This window comes from Rattus norvegicus, chromosome 2 (genome assembly GCF_036323735.1).
Source record: "Rattus norvegicus strain BN/NHsdMcwi chromosome 2, GRCr8, whole genome shotgun sequence".
Classification (NCBI taxonomy): domain Eukaryota; kingdom Metazoa; phylum Chordata; class Mammalia; order Rodentia; family Muridae; genus Rattus; species Rattus norvegicus.
In genome coordinates this window covers 184,949,302-184,968,438 of record NC_086020.1, presented here as the reverse complement: position 1 = coordinate 184,968,438, position 19,137 = coordinate 184,949,302, and the positions used below count along the sequence as shown (strand labels likewise).

General features: G+C 46.9%; 1 protein-coding gene across 4 annotated transcripts in view; it reads left to right on the top strand.

Moving 5' to 3' along the window:
* The window catches only part of Tuft1 (tuftelin 1), a 45,885-nt gene extending 26,883 nt beyond the window's left edge, over positions 1 to 19,002 (top strand). For 3 of the 4 annotated variants that reach the window (XM_006232890.5, XM_063282271.1, XM_063282272.1), the window contains 7 exons: positions 4,718 to 4,831; positions 9,894 to 10,022; positions 10,567 to 10,661; positions 14,578 to 14,683; positions 15,789 to 15,872; positions 16,832 to 16,932; positions 17,433 to 18,999. In XM_006232890.5, the coding sequence (XP_006232952.1) occupies positions 4,718 to 4,831; positions 9,894 to 10,022; positions 10,567 to 10,661; positions 14,578 to 14,683; positions 15,789 to 15,872; positions 16,832 to 16,932; positions 17,433 to 17,496 (693 nt within the window). In that variant the 3' untranslated portion in view covers positions 17,497 to 18,999. Of the gene's footprint in view, positions 1 to 4,717; positions 4,832 to 9,893; positions 10,023 to 10,566; positions 10,662 to 14,577; positions 14,684 to 15,788; positions 15,873 to 16,831; positions 16,933 to 17,432 lie in introns of all 4 variants that reach the window. The other variant, NM_001360750.1, reaches the window with a different exon arrangement.
* The last annotated feature ends 135 nt before the right edge of the window (positions 19,003 to 19,137 follow it).

Below are 19,137 nucleotides of genomic sequence, written 5' to 3'. Positions count from 1 at the left end.
CCTCATACTTACTTGGTATAAAAAGTAAACAACAAAGACAAAAAAGGCAAAAATACCCTAAGCTAACTGCTTAGAAGCAACTACTGTTGGTAGTGGATCCTCCTACAGCAGTGTCTCTGATTGGCTGCCCCTTGGATGAACCCTAAGAGCTTTAAAGGAGTTGACACCTTGGTCCCCTCATGGGGGATGTGGAATAACTGTTCTGAGGTGTGGTCTGAGCATGAAGACTTTCTTTTTGTTCATGAGTGTTTTCCCAGTGCGTATATATGTGTACCACATGTATGCCCCATGCACGGAGGGTGGAAGAGGGTGTTAGATCCCCTGGAATTAGTGTTTTGGACAGTTGTGAACCATCAGGTAGATGCTGGGAGCTGAACCTGCCTTCTCTGGAGGGGCAGGAAGAACTCTTCACTACTAAGCCATCTCTGTAGCCAGCATCAGGGCTCTTTGAGAGCTCTAAATGATTCTAATATTTATCCAAAGTCTAGTACCATTGTTTTCTAGGCAAAGATACTTATTTAAATACTGTGCTTATTAAACACACCATATGTGCATGCATAATTGAGGGTCGAGTTAAGCACAGTTTTGTTTACTTTCCCTCTTTTTTTTTTTTTTTCTTTTTTTCGGAGCTGGGGACTGAACCCAGGGCCTTGTGCTTCTAGGCAAGCACTATACCACTGAGCTAAATCCCCAACCCCTTATTTTCCTTCTTGTATGCTCTACAAGTACGTTTACTCCCAAGGCACATCCCCAGACACCTGGCTTTTTATTTAAGTCTTTTTATTTTATTTTATTTTATTATTATTTCTTTTTGGTTCTTTTTTTCGGAGCTGGGGACGAACCCAGGGCCTTGCGCTTCCTAGGCAAGTGCTCTACCACTGAGCTAAATCCCCAACCCTTTTTTACTGTTTTGTTTTTTTTTTTTTTTTTTTACTGTTTTGTTTTTTTTTTCTTTTTTTTCCGGAGCTGGGGACCGAACCCAGGGCCTTGCGCTTCCTAGGCAAGCGCTCTACCACTGAGCTAAACCCCCAACCCCTTCCCCAACCCTTTTTATTTTATTTTAAAGACAGAGTCTCTCTATGTAGTGTCAGCTGTCCTGGAACTCACTTTGTAGACCAGGCTGGCCTGGAACTCACTATGTAGACCAGGCTGGCCTGGAACTAACAAGAGATCCTTCTGCCTCTGCCTTCGGAGTGCTGGGATTAAAGGTGTGCACCATCACGCCCAACGTTATTTGAGTTTTACATCGTGTTGCTTCGTAGAGCTTCATATGGTGGGTGTCCTTTTTTAAAAATGATATTTGTTGCCTTATATGATTAAATAGTCAGATATACTAACTGTAGAAAATCTTGGAAATTTAGAAACACAGAAAGTAAACCAAGAAAATGTTAAAAGTTTTAGTCTCAGCATCAGTGGTGGTGGCAGCTTGTAGACAGCGTAAGGACTTTGTGTCTCCGTGAGGGACTGCCGCTGAGGAGGAAAAGCCAGATTCCTGACTGTCCTGCAGAATAACTCCAGGACCAGTCAGAATGAAGGGAAGATGCAGGATTGTGCACATTTCAGACTGGGGGGCACATCAGGAAAATCGAGAGGCTTAGGAAAAAGAGCACACATGGCAGGACAGGCTTCCCTAGACAAGCAGTCAACCTAGGTGTCTTTACAGTGGTGGATGGTGATCTTGTGGCTTTCTAAATTACACTGTTCAACGGACATAATTTACAACATGTTTTGAAGACTAAGCAAAACTTTTTTAAAAATTAAGTAAAAAAATACGTGAGGTAGTCTATTTCTTGTCTTAAAGAATTTCCTTTTGTAAATGAAATTGTCAGGTAGTTTGGTTTAAAACATTGTGTTTTGCACCTATTTATTGTGTGTGCACTCAAGTGTGTGTGCACTCAAGTGTGCGTGTACACTCAGGTGTGTGTATACACTCTGGTGTGTGTGCATATATGTATGCATGAGCATTTGAATGCCCCCACGTGTGTGTGAAAGCCAGAAGACAGCTTAAGGGAAATGGCTCCCTCCTACCCTGTGAGTTCCAGGCATCAAGCTTGATGATTGGTCACAAACCCATTTATCACCAAGCCATCCCATCACCTTGGAAGGTGGTTTTATGAGGTATGTTGTCTGGGTATTTGGGATGAGAGAGAAGCAATACTATGGTCACCTTTACAAACATTTGGCCCAAAGTAAGCTGAGGTCTCTTGTTACTTTTAGCATCCTATTTAACTCCCTTTTAGGAAAGCCAGTGTCTCTGTAAGCACCCTCATTTTTCCTGCCTCTCTGCCCTGTCTCGTCTTCAGAGAAGTTACACTCGGATGAAGTTTCTGTGTCTTTTCATCCATGCACCTCACACCACATCTCTTTGTCTCCTGTTTCTTTGGTGGGTGGCTTTTTGTTTTTGTTTTGTTTTTAAGGGGCTCTGTTTGCTCGGTGCTGAGAACTGTAATTATGGCCTCTACCACTAAACCACACACCCAGCCCCAAGGCCAATTTTTGGGGGTTGGGTGTTTTGGCCTTCAAGTGTGGAACTGAATCACACCTATTCATTAGTCACAGTGTGTCATGGTTCATCAAGGCCTCTCACTGATCAGACTGTTTTCTTCTTTTCCCACTAACTATAAAATACTTAATCTATATGACTTTAAATATGGCTAGATTATATCTCTTTTCCTGTTTTAAAAATATTTTTTTCTCAAAATACATTTTAGGGTCTATGTACATTACTGTATGAAGTCTGGTTTGTAGAGTCACAAATGATGGCGCCTGCCTGTAGTCTCAGGACCTGGGAGACTGAGGCAGGAGGATGAATGTCAGTTCGAAGTCTACTTTGTTAGTTGTTTTTCTCACATGTATTTTATAACCTCCCCCACCCCGTCTCTGTAGTGCTGGGAACAAAGCTCAAAGCCTTACAGCAAACACAGTCTGCTACTTAGCTTAAACGCTGATGTATTTTAATTAATGAAAAAAGTCAGGTCATTAAAGGGGTCTTGTGAGAAGGCTCGTTGAATAAATGTGTCACAGACACATTCAGGATCCTCTTGCAGTGTTTCCACTCGGCCTAGGTGCTGCAGTGACACTAGAGAGGAACTGACAAGTGACTTAATTAATGTTCAGATTTCAGAATGGTTTGAGCCACGTGCTTAATGCTAAATGTGCAGCTCGGATTGTTCTTTTTCCGTAGAACACTGCATTTGGCAAATAAGTTGTTGGTAATAAATTATACGGCAATGTCTGCCTAGATTTTCTTACAAACTCCAGACTGTACCAGATATTGTCTTTCCGACTTTGGACATAGCCTGTGAGATCTGGCGTGGTGAGGAGCCATCCCATCTCATATATGTAGAAATGGAGGCCCACGGGAGCCAGAAGACTACGAAGGCTGGGAAATGCCTCTCTCCACCCAGCTGAGGGTTCTGTGCTGAGGCAGAGGTCTTGCCACTGCCTACTGTGCAAAACCCAGAGTCCATGCCAGACTCTCAGGGAGTTATGCAGTGTTTCATGCCTTTACAGCAAAAATGAGAGCGAGACCCTACACGTCTGCTCAGCCTTTACCACCAGCCCACAGTTGGGTGTGTCTGGGAGGGACAGCTAGCAGTCGCCTCAGTGAGACACCCTTTTCATCACATCAGATCCCTGTCTTCATGCCTTTGCTCTAAACCTGTCTATCCAGAAGCAGCCCTATTTATGTATGCATCCCCTGTGAGGTGTGAAAACAGAAGATGTGCCTTTGGGCTTTGGGTCTGCTGCCCTCTGAGAGATGGGAGTCAAATAGCCACTGTCCTTGGGGAGCCTAGTCTTAAAGGGAGGCAAGGCCATTTTTCTCAGCTCTAATCTGAAACTGGGACTGGTAGTTCATACCTTTAATCTGAGCCAGGAAAGGCCAATGAATGACCACAAATTTAAGGCCAGGCTGGGACTATGTATAATGAGTCCCAGATCGGCCTGGGCTAGAGAATGACGTGTGTCCAAACAGCAAAGATAGTTCTAATCTAGAGGGAAGCAGGGCATGCCCATAAAGACAGCACACGCACGCACACCCATGCATGTACACGCACGCACACACGCTGAGAAGTCATCCACTGAGCCACTGAGATGATCAGGTAAGAGTGACTGTGGCCAAGTTTGGGTTTGTCCTTGGCACCCACAAGGTGGAAGGAGAGACCTACCTCCAGCAAGTGGTCTTCTGACCTCCATACGTGTTCTGTGTCACACACACCGCCACCCCAACACATAAAATACATGTAAAAATGTTTTAAAAGAAACCATTCCTGGTCAGTGGTAGTGGTGAACGGCTTTAATCCCAGCACTTAGGAGGAGGCAGGAGGATCATTGTGAGTTCCAGCCCAGAACAGCCAGAGCTGCACAGAGAAACCCTGTCTTGAATGCACCCCCCACACCCCCAAAAGAAGAGAAACCATTCCCTTGATGTATTTAAAAGTTACTGTGTCCTAAACAGTTGGGTTATCTGAGACTAGACAAGTCCCTTAGGGATTAAGGGAGACTGTGTGTGTGTGTGCATTTTTGTATGTGAGTGTTGTATGTTCGTGTGCATGCCTGCGTGTTTGGTTGTGCTTTCTTGTGTTATGCTAATTTTTTGTGAGGGTGGTCCCCAAAGATAGTCCAAATCTCAGTGTGGCAGGTGGCTTGGAGGGACCTCCTCTCACTAAGTCACAGATGTGGCAGCTTTCCCTTCCTGTCTCTGCACTGATTCTAGGTGGACCCCAGCATGAGTGAAGATGTTGAGAGCTTGAAGAAGACTGTGCAGGGGTTGCTTGCCAAGCTGCGGGAGGCTGAGCAGCGACACCAGTCAGACCGTGTGGCTTTTGAGGTAAGAGTTGGCATCTGGAGAGAGGGTGCCCTGGGGGACTGGCTCCTGGATGAAGGGCCAGTGATTTTCTCAGCATGGACTTCATTTTTCTGGTGGATGCCAGCCTAGAAGAAGTGCAGTGCTACAAAGCATTACTCAACTTGCCTGCCTTTGCTTTCCTTAGATGTTAAGTGTTTGCTGCCCAAATCTGGTGAAGCTCATGTCCTTGTTTTCTCTGCAGTGCTGAGGACAGAACAGCCCATGCCTTGTGCATGTTAGGCCCTGCTCTACCACTGAACATGGCTAGTCCTTGAAGGTTAGATCTGGATTCTCTAGTCCACTGAAGCTGAGTATAGTTCTAGTCTAGAACAGCAGGTAATTCAGAAGTCATCGCTGTCTCCCACTTATAAGAATCATGGGGTCAAAGGTTCCTTGTGGGCAGGGACCGTTGCTATCATGTTCATAGAAGCCCAGAGTCTGGCATAATACATGGCATAAGGTAGGTATTTTGTAAATGTGGACAGTGATTGAATAAATCTGTCTTGTCAAGAAATAACTGCCAGTAGATACACAGGCAGTGTGTCTTAATTATTGTTATAGTCATCTTTAGATTGTATTTATTTTATGTGTATAGCTGTTTTGTCTGCATATATGTGTATCACGTCCATACCTGGTGCTTGAGAAGGTCAGAAGTGGGCATTCGATCTCCTGGAACTGGAGTTCTGGATGGTCGTGACTGCCTCATGGGTGACGGGAGTCAAGCTTGAGTCCTCTGGAACCCCGAGCCCTCTCCAGCCCCTGTTGTATTTGAGACAGGGTCTCATGTAGCTTTGAAAGAATCCCTGATTCTCCACCTTCCCAAGTGCTGTATTATAGGACAGTGGCATCATGCCTGGTTGATTTTATGTGTGTACGTGGCAGGGAGCAGGGGAAGAAGGAGGTCCTGGAGATTGAATGCACACCAGACCGGCACAGGGCCAGGAAGCTAAGCTACATTTATAGCCTTATAGTTGATTTTGTTAAAAAAAATTACATTCATTTATTTGTGTGGTGGGTGTGGGCCTCTTCCATGGCATGCACATGGAGGTCAGAGGACAGTTTATAGGGGTCATTTCTCTCCTTCCACCATGAGGCTCCTGGAGATTGAACTCAGGTCATCACATTAGGTGGCAGTACCCTGCTGAGCCATTTTACTAGCCCAATTTTTTTCCCTCCAGTAATCTAGATTGTTTTAGAAGAATTTTTTTAAAAGTCTGTAAATATAAACCCTCTATCTATTAAGAGTGTGCAAGATCTTCAGTTCACTATGGAAAATTCTTTGGGTATAAAATGAAGTGTACTGTAGTGGGAATTCTAGAATTTTGCTTTCGTTTAAAAAAAAAACCAGAAATATTATAAGAATATGTTTTTTGTTTTAATCTGGGTGTGGGATATGGGGCTGCTTCAGATTGTTCACAGCAACTGACTGTGATTTGTCTTGTGCTCTAGCAGGAGTGTGATTTTTCCAGCTGCAGCTAGTTTCTGTAATTGTGGAATTCTGGGAACTTTTCAGGGGGTGCATAAATGCTAGGCTCCTGAGAGGCACGGTGGGTTGTTGTTGGCTGTTGGTTGCTGTTGGTTGTCGTTTCCTAGGTAGTTGTACACAGAGAAGAAACAAGAAGAAATTAGGTATCCTGACAGGAAAGATCAAACTTGCCCAAGGATCTCATCAGCGGGTGTAGCTGCCTGCACCTGCCCAGGAGCTATCTAGATTCAAGAATGACAGACAGACAGACAGACAGACAGACAGACAGACCGACCGACCGACCGACCCCTTGGCTAGCTCAAAGGCTGGGCAGTTCTAATCCTCCCCTCAGCTAGCATACATTTCCCTCCTGTAATCCTGGTTTGACACCATCTAATTCTGTATTTTATCTTTGTTGCCCTGGCTCCTTCTGGGTGACTCCCTAGTTTTTGCTATCCAAGATGCTTCTGGGCAGCCCTTCTGAGGGCCACATTCCTCCTTCTTACCTGTATTTGGATGATTTTCCTTCTGCAGCACTAAATCTGATCCATCTCCTTCCGAATCATGGCGATTCTTTTCTCTTCCTCATCCCAGTCCCTAGCTATGCCAATCTCAAGGTCATGCCTCATTCTATCTGCCCACCATTGGCCATTGGCTCTTTATTAATCAATCAAAAACCAATTGGGAACAAGGACCTTCAGCGTTTGGACATGCAGATTCCTGATTTTGGGGGCTGGTTTAATTCAAAGCATTAGAACCAACCCCCAACAAGCAGGAAGTAGTCTAACTATAATGTTGCCCCCTTTCCAACCCCTGACTTTATTCAGGTATCTCTTTCCTTTTCTCTCTATCCTTTTTTCTCTTTTATCCAGTGTTAGGGGGTTGAAAGGGTGGAAGAAGAGGGGTGGAGAATGTTGGAAGGAAGAACTCACAGAGTAGCAAAAGCTAAGTACAGTGCACTGAGCAATTGTCTGTTCTGTGTGCAGTTAGAACAATAACCCTTCTGTTATTGTTCACTCACAAATAAAATATGTTATGATTGGATTCTCTTCCTCATAGGCATACTGGGATCTTGCAGGAGGACAGCCAGCCTGAATTCTTTTTTTATGGAACTAAAGAGATTTTTTTTTTCATTGTGGATGGGTGGTGTGTCGAAGTGCATGTGTGGAGGTTGAGTTTCTCTTTGCTAGAGTGGGTTCTCTCCATCACTGTATTGCTGGAGTGGGTTCTCCCCGTCACTGTATTGCTGGAGTGGGTCCTCTCCATCACTGTATTGCTGGGGTGGGTTCTCCCCGTCACTGTATTGCTGGAGTGGGTCCTCTCCATCACTGTATTGCTGGGGTGGGTCCTCTCCGTCACTGTATTGCTGGGGTGGGTTCTCTCTGTCACTGTATTGTTGGAGTGGGTTCTCTCCATCACTGTATTGCTGGAGTGGGTTCTCTCTGTCACTGTATTGCTGGAGTGGGTCCTCTCCATCACTGTATTGCTGGGGTGGGTTCTCCCCATCACTGTATTGCTGGGGTGGGTTCTCCCCATCACTGTATTGCTGGGGTGGGTTCTCTCTGTCACTGTATTGCTGGAGTGGGTTCTCTCCTGTCACTCTATTGCTCCTGAGCATCAAACCCAGGTCCCCAGGCTCAACGCCAAGCACCTTTGTTTGTGCATCTGTCTTACTGACCCTAGGCAAGAGAAGTTTTGAGAGGAAGATGGAGGATGAAGAATAACACTGAGGATGATGAACTGCCCTGAAGGTTAGGGAAGCTGAGCCTGTGACGCAGCTTCCCCGAGAGCTGTTGGACACCGTGTCTGGATTGTGGGAGGCTGTGTGTGAGCACTGTCTTCCCTGGGTTGAGAAGAGGGAGCGAGGCTTTGTTTTTCTTGGAGTTTGACTTGGGACAATTTGAAGACCAGTTTGTGCTCAAAGCAGCTGTTTGGTAAAGGTGTTCCCGGTCCCTTTTCCATGACACAGTTTAGAGAATCTGGTATTTATGTACCAATCCAGTGACCACCTAGTCCTCTGTTCTCTGCAAAAGCTACAAGGAGAGGAGACTAAAGCTGCAACCCCAGCAGGGTCAGGGTGTTGGAAGCCTTGGGAAATTGTGATGTTCCAGACACACTGGTCGTTTCTGATGCCTGTGGTGGAACCAGCTGCTCCTAAGGAAGAGCTGCCTGAACGTAAACTTCAGGCACAAGGCCGGGATCAGACACCATGGTTTGGGACAGTGGGCTATTCTTTACCCACCTGCAGCAGGCGCCCTTTTGTCAGCTTCTTCTGTGAGCAGGACAGGGGAGTCTACTGGACATGGAGGTCTGGCTTTGTTTGTTTGGGCCTGTTGGGTTTTTATGTTTGTCTTTTGCATCTCCGATTCTAATTGGAAATTTAGATCGAGGCTTTAACTCACTGTGTATGGTATTTGTGTACTGAAATGAGAGCCCCTTTTTCTAAGCACCTGCTCAGGAGGCCAATACATATCATTGTCTCCTAAGCTCTCTGGTGAATAAGACTGTGCGGTCTGGTTTTCTGAACCTGGGGGTATGAAGGGCAAGATGGACGGTTATCATAAATATCGTCTGTCGTTAACCATGGGTTCGTGTTCTGCCTGCTGTCAGGAGAGATTTGCATTGAACTTGCTTGGCCAGGGCAGGTGGTATGCAGACAGGTCCCTTCATACATTTCCTGCATCGGGCCTCTTCCGCCCTGATTCTGAGATTAGGAATAGGCAGAGAAATAGGCCTTCTGGAGCTCATCTGGAGTCTCTTTTACCAAGCGATCAGGTGTCTGGGGTGAGTGGGAAGCGGTGAAATGGCGAAGTACCCTGGTGGTAGCATGGGCCCTGCCGTTGTTCCCTGGCTTTATTTGTGAGGGGCAAGAAGGGAAAAAACAAGTGAGTGCCAGTTCCACTGAGACCTGTCCAGCAATGGCTGTATGCAGGGAACTTTGCGGCTCTTTGGCAGCGTGGAAGGACCCAAGGCCTGTCTGCCATGAGCTTGCACTGTGCTCATGGGTGCTCGGAACCTGAGAAGAACCTTCCCAGGGCTGGGAGGGTGCTTAGGGGGGATGTCTGTGGGACCTGAAGGGTAAGCAGGCGTTAGCGAGATGAAAGCAGAGAAACAAGGCAGGGTCTTTCCTTACTCTCCCATTCTAACAATTCGGCTGCTAAAGGACAGACCGCCTGCCGCAGCACCTTGTGCAGACGCTGTTGGCTTGACTGGAGGTGGCAGAGTGGGGAAATGCAAAGATGGGAATGTGTCTCCTAGGTTGTTTGCTTCTGACCAGCACAGAAGCCCCAGCATTGGGTTAAGCTTGTCACCCCGACAAGTGTCTTGGAGGTGTTCTAGGGTGTCAGCTGGGGGGTCCTGATGAATTGTGTGCCAGTTGACCTTGGAGATGGAGTTAGTCTGGGAGGGGCCGGTTAGTCTCCATACAGTCCCGAGGGGATGGGAAGTGACAGTGTGCCCAGTTTGGTTGCTTCCTTTGTCCAGCCTTCCCTGAAGCCACCCCAGCCAGGTTCCCTTTCCAAGGTTTATCTATGTTTGCCTTTTCCCGTTCACCGTTGAACACACCCTTCTGCATTGTAGGTCACACTCAGCCGGTATCAGCGAGAAGCAGAGCAGAGCAATGTGGCCCTTCAGAGAGAGGAGGACAGAGTGGAACAGAAAGCGGCAGAAATCGGGGAGCTGCAGAGCCGTTTGTTGGGGATGGAGGCGGTAATGGTGATGTTCTGGCTTCAGAGTTCAGCCCTGGGGCAGAATGGGGCCTAAGGCTTCTTTCCTTAACAGCCCCCAAAGCATCCCTTCTTAGCAGCCATGCACACACGTTCTGATACCTTCCAGCGCTTTAGGAACGGAGGGTCTGTCATCCAGCCTCAGTCTCCTTCTGCTGCAGGTGAAACTATTCCCACCTTAGCCTTATTCTCACATAGATGCCCCTTGGGGTTTCTGCAGCCTCGGATTCAGAGCCGACAGTCACTCAGTGTTTCATTCAGGATTAGCCAGAGGTGGCAGGTGGGCTTGCACAATGCCGGGCCAAGTTCTCCCTCAGGCCGCTGGGTGAGGCTGGGAAGGCTCTGTATGTGAGAGTGGGAAGGGCTATCCCCTGACAGGGGAGGCCACCCATCAAACCAGCCTGGCCTGCTGTTCTTTGGCAACAGTCCCAGCCCCAGTAGCAGCCAAGCCCCTGTTCAGGTACCCATTTCACCCCAAGGTGTTGATGTCTGTTCTTGCTACAGGCCTTTTTTTTTGTCCCACCCAGGAGCATCAGGCCTTACTGGTGAAAGTCAGGGAAGGAGACATGGCCCTAGAAGAGCTTCGGATCAAGAACGCTGACTGTCAAGCAGAAAGAGAAAAGTAAGGGCCCTTGTTCACTGTAAAGCTGGGTGCAGGGAAGAGAGGGCGAGCTATGTGCCCTCTGGAAGGAAGCTGGTGCTGATGTCAGATCTTCCAGCTCTAACTCAATGTGCTTGCATAGGGTGGAGCCCCACCCAGCCAGATACTGCTCCGAGGACTGCCTCCTTCAGGGAGTTCATTTAACATGGGGCCAGTGACCTAAAGAAAAGGATTTATAAGGTCAGGCAGAGCTGAGGAGCATGGGCTTCACGGCTCTCAAGGCAGGAGGTTTTGTTGCTCTAAGCAGTTCAGATGGAAACCGAGAACCGCCTGCCGTCCTCAGAGGTCTACAGGGGTTGTTGAGCGTATTAACTACCAGGTTAGAGGGTTTGGCAGAGTTCCTCCGAGGAGAGGGGATCAGAGGCTGCAGATCAGTTCTCCTCAGAGCAAAGACTGCCTCCTGAATGTTCAAGACTAAACAAGACGTTGACAGAGCATGGTGGCACATGCCTATAATCCCAGCATGTAGAAGGCTGAGGCAGGAGGATTGCTGTGAGTTCAGGGCCAGCTTGTGCTACAGAGTGGAACTGATTACGATCTTTCTGGATGCAGTAGTGGTAGTCTGAACCTATTATTCCAGGGACTCAGGAGGCAGAAGGAGGAGGATCATGAGATCCAGGCCAGCCTGTGCAACTTAATCGTTTAGTTTCAGTAAGCCACGGTGGGTCTGGTCATCAGTGATCTTTTTCACATTCGGTAGACATTCCTTGAAGGGCCAAGATCAGCAGACCCGTCTGCCACTGCTCCTCTGTGTCCAGAGGGTGTTTTCTCTTCTTTAGGACAACCCAAGTTTGACCTTCCCGGCATAGGAAAGTACAGCATCTTTTTATTCTACCTTCCTTTCTATTTGATCTGAGTAACTAAAAGAACAGTTGGAGCTGGGAGTGGTGGCTCATGCCTTTAATCCCAGTACCCATGAGGTAGATGCAGGTGGATCTTTATGAATTTTAGGCCAATCTAATCTACAGGCAAGATCTAGGTCATTCAGGGCTACAGAGTGAGACCCTGCCTCAAAGGAAACAAACAAAACCAGGAAATTTGAAGTTCTCTCTTTACTGAATATCTGAAGTCTTATTTTGTTGCCATTGGCCCCCCAGACAAACAAAGCGGTTATTTCAGTGGCATTTATATTGTATTAGGTAAAGTGTAAGGGAGGGTGTGCATTCGAGGGACATGTGCAAATGCATTGAGGGGTTCTATAATCATCCTCTTTGGGTGCTGAGGGATGACTGCATACAGACCTCGCTCTTCCTCTGTGTGGGAGGTACTAAGGGCAGAGTAAAAAGGAAGAGGACAAGAAACAAAAGATGAGGTAATCCCAAACTAATGCTCTGGAATAGTGTTTGATCACTGCTCACCTCATGTGGAGAACTGAGGGTGGGATTTAGAACCTTCAGGAAGGATGTTGGAGCACCAGTGCATTGTTACCACTTCACCCTGAGTACTGCCCACTTTTGTTTTATTTTGTTTTGTTTTTGAGAGTTTTCTGTGCAGCCAGACTGTCTTGGAACTCACTCTGTAGACCAGGCTGACCTCAAACTCACAGATCTGCCTACCTTTGCCTCAGGAGTGCTGGACTTAATGGTGTGCGCCACCACTGCCTGGGTGTTACCATTTTCTGACAGCACGTGCTTGTTGATACTTTTAGGCAGAACTGGGAATAACCAGAGCTTTTCAGGAATCTCTGGGCATTCTCAAAAGCGATTAGGGAAATTGCTCTCTGCTCACAGCATCATAGCATCAAAGCAATCTTCTGCTTCTCTCCAGACACTGACTGTGGGTCTCGCTGTCTAATTCAAGTCTGAGACCTAATGTGGACCCCACATGTCAAGGCTTCAGTTCTACCAATTAGTGTGCTCAAGTGTGCCCATGCATCTTTCCCATTTGTGGGGAGGTGGGGGGGAGTTCTACCCAGTTGCTTCCTCAGGTTCAAGAGTTTATTGTAGTGGCTCATGGAACTGCTAACGCAATATTATAGGTTCTTTTTTCTTCCTTCCTTCCTTCCTCCCTTCTTTCCTTTCTTTCTTTCTTTCTTTCTTTCTTTCTTTCTTTCTTTCTTCCTTTCTTTCTTTTTTCTTTTTCTTTTTTTTTCAGAGCTGGGGACCGAACCCAGGGTCTTGCACTTGCTAGGCAAGCGCTCTACCACTGAGCTAAATCCCCAACCCCTCTTTCTTTTTTTTAATATTATAGGTTCTTAAAGGATCCAGTGAACAGTCAATGAAATAGTGTGTAGGGTGAGGTCTAGTTGGTGAATGTTGTTCTCTTGACATGTGTATGCATTTCTTGTCCTGACAGGTCTTTGAACATTTTGTTCAGGATGTGGGGAATGTTTCAATGTGCAGGCATGTTTGGTTTCTCCCCCAGATGTTGGAGAGGGGTTGAAGTATATAAGTTTTTAACTAGGCCATCCTGCAGTCGTCTACACAACCCAATCAACACTCACTTCCTCTGTGTACTTAAGACCTCCTTAGTCCTCCTGAAGATTCCAAACATCTTATCAGGAGCTAGAAACCCAAAGACCAAATTCTATACAGTAAAACACATCGCCATCGTTCCTGTGCTTGTAGATTTACAAGGGGTTGAGGAATTCTCTATTAAGAATTAAGGACAGAGACTGGAGAGATGGCTTAGTGGTTAAGAGCACTGACTGTTCTTCCAGAGGTTCTGAGTTCAAATCCCAGTTATCACATGGTGGCTCAGGACCATCTGAAATGGGATCTGATGCCCTCTTCTGGTGTGTCTGAAGACAGCTACAGTGTATTTATATAACATAAAATAAATAAATCTTAAAAAAGAAAAAAGAATTAAGGACAGAAGGGTTGAAGAGATGGCTCAGCAGTTAAACGCATTGGCTGCTCTTCTATAGGACCTGAGTTCAATTCCCAGCACCCATGAGGCAGTTCACAATTTTCTGTTACTCCAGTTTCAGGGGATCCAACAGATACATGTGTAGGCAAAACAACGCACATAGAATAAAAATAAATAAATAATTAAAAATTATAAAAATAAATAATTAAAAAAATTAAGGACAGAGAGCAGATATTTCTTATTGAAGATGTTGGCTTTGTTTGATTAGAATAATCCTACTTTCTACCTAAATCTTTGGAGTAATCAGAAACTTACAACACACAAAGCAGCCAACTTTCTCCTGGCTTTTTTTTTTTTTTTTTTTTTTTTTTTTTTTTTTTTTTTTACGATTTATTTATTTTATAGGTGTGAGTGCTCTATCTGAATGTACACCTAAATGCAAGAAGAGGGCATCAGATCCCCTTATAGATGGTGGTGAGCCACCATGTGGTTGCTGGGAATTGAACTCAGGACCTCTGGAAGAGCAGCCAGTGCTCTTAACTGCTGAGCCATCTGTCTAGCCCTCTCCTGGCTTTAATACTGAAAAATTTTAATACCAATGTTAATATTAAAAAAAAAAAAAAGAAGCCAGGCAGTGGTGGCACACACCTTTAGTCCCAGCATTCAGGAGGCAGAGGAAGGTGGATCTCTGAGTTCGAGGATAGCCTGGTCTGTTCCAGGGCAGCCAGGGCTACACAGAGAGTGCTGTCTTGGAAAACCAAAACCAACCAACCAAACAAACAAATCACCCTGACCTAGGCAAGGCATGATTGTACTGCCTGCAGTCCTAGCAGGTGAGGCCTTTTGAGGTTGAGGCCTTTGAGCTGGGGCTACCACCTAAAACAGAAAAGCTGGAAAAACAAACAAATCATGCTGCCCCCTAATGGCGTGCAGATGACTTACCCATCTCTTGTCAGTGATGTTTTAAAGTGCCTGGTAACTTGTTCTTTAGGGCAAGCCACTGGAGCACAGGGACTCACCCTTGGTGGCAAGTGTGACCTCACCTCAGCTTCCTGGTCTTTATCTCCAGGTCTGCTTCTCTAGAAAAGGAAGTGGCTGGGTTTCGGGAGAAGATCCACCACCTGGATGACATGCTGAAGAGCCAGCAGCGGAAAGTTCGGCAGATGATAGAGCAGGTAAAGGGGTCCCGTCTTAGCTGCCCTGTGTGTACCCCAAGCCTGTGTGTCCATCACTTATTCCCCTGGGTAATTAAATTTAAAACAGGGGGTCCCGGGAGCATCAAGGCTGCCAGTTAGCCGAGTTTAGGTATTGCTTTCCACAGTCCTTCCCTAACACTGATTTTACATTGAGTTTCTGCTTTTCCAATGGTCTCACTTATGCTCTAAATCTTTTTGGTAAATGAGTAATGGAATCATAATAAATCCGGTTATCGGGCTGGAGAGATGGCTCAGCGGTTAAGAGCACCCGACTGCTCTTCCAGAGGTCCTGAGTTCAATTCCCAGCAACCACATGGTGGCTCACAACCATCTGTAAAGAGATCCGATGCCCTCTTCTGGTGTATCTGAAGACAGCTACAGTGTACTTATATATAATAAATGAATAAATAAATCTTTTAAAAAAAAAATCCGGTTATCGGTGAAGATGAAGGAGGATTTGTCCCTCCTGCAGATCTCCTGCCTAACTGTTCTGCCTGAGCATCAGAGTAACGTGTTTGGAATAGCCCCAATTGCAAAACTGTTTTGAGACCATAAGTTTCCCTCCCCAGACAGGGAGGGGTCATTTCCTCCCCTCATGCCAGCTCCCTTTACTTGTGTCGTGTTTGCTGCCATTTCTCGTTGTCTAGAACGGTATCTGTGATGTGGTGTGCACTCAGTAAATGCTCCCTAGACAAACGAATAAATAATTTACATTTTCCAGAACTAAGGGTTTTGCTTCACCTATTATGTACTTTGGCTTTGAGCTTGGCATCCCCTCTCCTCCTCCTGCTTCTGGGTTCATTAGTGATGAAAAGAAAGGATTTAAGGGGTTGGGGATTTAACTCAGCGGTAGAGCGCTTGCCTAGCGAGCGCAAGGCCCTGGGTTCAGTCCCCAGCTCCGGAAAAAAAAAAAAAAAAAGAAAGAAAGAAAAAAGAAAAAAAAAGAAAGGATTTGTAGAAACACCAGTGAAACGGTGAGGGGGCAGAGCTGCCCTTTTGGCGTCTGCCCTATAACCAGTGTAGAGTTTGACGAGTGCCTGGGTAGTCTCTGCAAAATGAACTCTACATCTATACATCTTTGCAGCTCCAGAATTCAAAAGCTGTGATCCAGTCAAAGGATGCCACCATTCAAGAGCTCAAGGAGAAAATTGCCTATTTGGAGGCTGAGGTTTGTGTGTTGGAAGTCCCCAACACAGAGCTGGGCGCTTAAGCATAGGCAGGAGGGGGCTGGTCCTGTCTAGCGGCGGCTTGGGGGGAAGTATCGGGGGCGTTGTTCCCTGGTGGTGGACAGCTTCCAGGGAGCAGCTGACTGGTAAGACCTATCCCTGCCATTCGGGGCGAGCATTGTGGTACAAGCCACTACCATGGCTCATTTCAACCATTGGAGCTTTGCGACAGTGGTTTGAAGGAAGAGGGCACGTGCAATGGTTGGCATCTCCTCATAGCTCTGGTAATGGGTGCAGTCGGCTATCAAGGTGACTTCCTAGTCTCATTCCTGCTTTGCACAGCTGTTGACTCCCTTGCAAGCCACTGTGTAATAGAGACAGATAAGAGACAGGGTATTTAGAGAAAGTATGGTCTAGAGTTAAAGATAAAAATAGCAGGAAAAATCAAGCCAAAGCAAAAATATGGGGTAGAGAGGTGGCTCAGAGGTTAAGGGCTTGCTGCTCTTCCAGAGGACTTGAGTTCAGCTCCCAGTACCCACACCTGGCTGCCCACACCCACCTGTATATCCAGTTCCTGGGCATTTGACACTTTTCTTCTGGACTCCGAAGGCACCTGTATGCATGTGGTATACACTCACACAGACATACATATAAGCAAAAAGTAAAAACAAAAACAAAACTACAGATACTTTAAAAACTAGGCTGCTGACAAAGACATAAAACGATTTTGATTGAAGACAAGAAGCCCGTCCAGGAAGTGTATATGGAGGGGAACCAGGAGTGACTAGTGTTGCCGAGTTACTGAAGGGCAGGTACTTGAGGCAGAGTATGATCCGTCTGATGAAGGGAGAGGACACCCGTGGCTGCTAGTAGACATGGGTCTAACAGGAGCATCCATGCAGGCTAGATGGGGCATGCAGCAAGCCAGAGAGACCCGCTGTAACCCACATTCACTTTTCAGAACTTAGAGATGCATGACCGCATGGAGCATCTAATAGAGAAGCAGGTCAGTCATGGAAACTTCAGTACACAGACCCGGGCCAAGACAGAGAACCTGGGCAGGTAAGTACGTGTGCAGAGTGGGCCCAGGAGAACAGGAGAGCCCTCCTTGCTGAGGAAGACTTAAACCCGGCTTGCTGCCCCAATCTCCCATCCAAGTTCCACAGGCTACCCTGTAGCCTGGGAGGACCATGCATGGCTTCTGGGAGTTATGAGCCCCCAAAGATTGTATGTAAGATACAGTTGTAATATTTCCCTATCACAAATTTATACATATAGTCGTGTATTTCTAGAGAAGGGTCTTTTGTTTCTAAGAGAGTCAAAAAAAGGCCTTAAATCTTGGGGGGAACCCAGCTTTGTCCAACCTCTTGGATATGTAACTGTTCCTGTCTGTCACCCTTGACACCAGAGAGAAGTGTCAGGCCACAGCTTGTCCTCCACACTACTGAGCTCTCTAGAGATAAGTCAGCCCCACAGTGTAGTATTCCAGAGGCACCATGGAGGGGAGGCTCTCTGGAGTTGGGCACAGCCGCTCTCCTCAGCGTTTACTCCTTTCTCTCCAGTGTCAGGATATCGAAGCCTCCCAGCCCTAAGCCTCTGCCTCTCATCCGCGTGGTGGAAACCTGAGCTGCCAGGAGATGGATGCTGCCATTGCTGTCGCCTCAGTCTTGCAGAGAAGCCCTCCACCCTGAGACGGTTGATACTGACTCTGACTTCCTGACTACCCTGGTGGCCCCAGGTCTCGGGCTCCTGCCCCAGGCTCCTCTCCACTGCTTGCTGGCAGACGGTCAGGAGCACAGTCTCCGGACACTGCAGACCTTGGGAAGACAGACTCCTGCTAGCAGGAACGGAGCAATATCCTTATTCTCAGTTAGTGTTTTTCCATGCAACAGAGCTTCCCTGCTGTATGCACTGGAATCTGGCTGCCCAAAAGCCAGGCCCTCATCAAGTCCAGAGAAGTGACAAAATTCATCTCAGCCCCAAAAGCTAGAAGCACAGACGCACAGTGATTGGAGCGTGTCCTGGGGGAACAAAGTTCCTTCTGCAAACACAGCTCGGTTCTTAGCAACAAACTGTTTGCTTTTCCACTTGGCTCCACCCTTGTGCCATGCTGACCAGGGCATTTTACAGGCAGCCAATGGGGCTAACTGGTCTTAGCCAGGGAACCTTGCCTACTAGATAGCCTTGCCTTTTGGGGGACAAAGGAATGTATACTCGGGCAGCAGTTTTAGTAGGTCGATTCTCTAGGGCTGTGGAAGCTCCCCATCTGTGGGTTTTCCCCTGCGGTGTCCTGAGAGGCACACCTCAGTCTTCCTAACGCAGAGCTGAGCTCTGCTACTGTATAACGCAGAGCTGAGAACTGCTACTGTATAACAGCTGAGAACTGCTACTGTATAACAGCAGAGCTGAGAACTGCTACTATATAACAGCAGAGCTGAGAACTGCTACTGTATAACGCAGAGCTGAGAACTGCTACTGTATTTATTTTGCTAAGTTATTGCTGGTTTTGCTTACATCTTATATTTGGTTTAGAGCCAGTGTTCTTCAGCCTTCTGCTAAGGTATTTGGGTTTACCTGGACATGGGGAAAGCATTCTGCTTGGCCTGGTCGGTTTCACAGTGTCATACTGATTCCTCATGCCATCCCTCTAGCTGCTGCTTTTCCCTTCTTTCTCCAGAGTGGACCTGGAACTCAGGAGGCTCGTGTGCGTGCCTGGTGTGTGCTGTTTGGGGAATAGGGCAGTCAAGATTTGTTTGGGAGGCTGGTTCTTCTTCTCTCTCTGAACCTTCCCACCCCTAACAACCTCCATCCCAGCCCTGAATGACCCTGCAGCTCGTCGTGTTCTCTGTAGTGTGGTGTGGTCTAGTAGCCTCGAGAGTATTCACGAATCTGAGTGTGGGACCATAGGAACAGGTTCAGTTTTAGATCTGCTTGGCTCACAACCAGAAGCCTTAAGTCTGTGTGTTTCTGTGCCAGGACTGGACCCAGAGCCTGGCTTTGTCTGTACAGTTCCTGAGACTTCAGGCGGAATGAGGGGGTTGAACGTAATCTCTGTGTCCCTTCAAATTCTTTCCTTGTCTGTAACACACACAGTCTTTGTATGGGACTTTAATAAATTATGCTAACATGTCTCTTTGCCCTGTGAGCCTTTTACTGTTTGGGGAGAAGGAAAGCACCTAATATATGTCTCTCAAAGGTGGCATCCTGTGTCAACATGTGAACAGTGAGTTGCAGCTCTCTCAGACCATAGTGTGCAGGAGTTGTGGT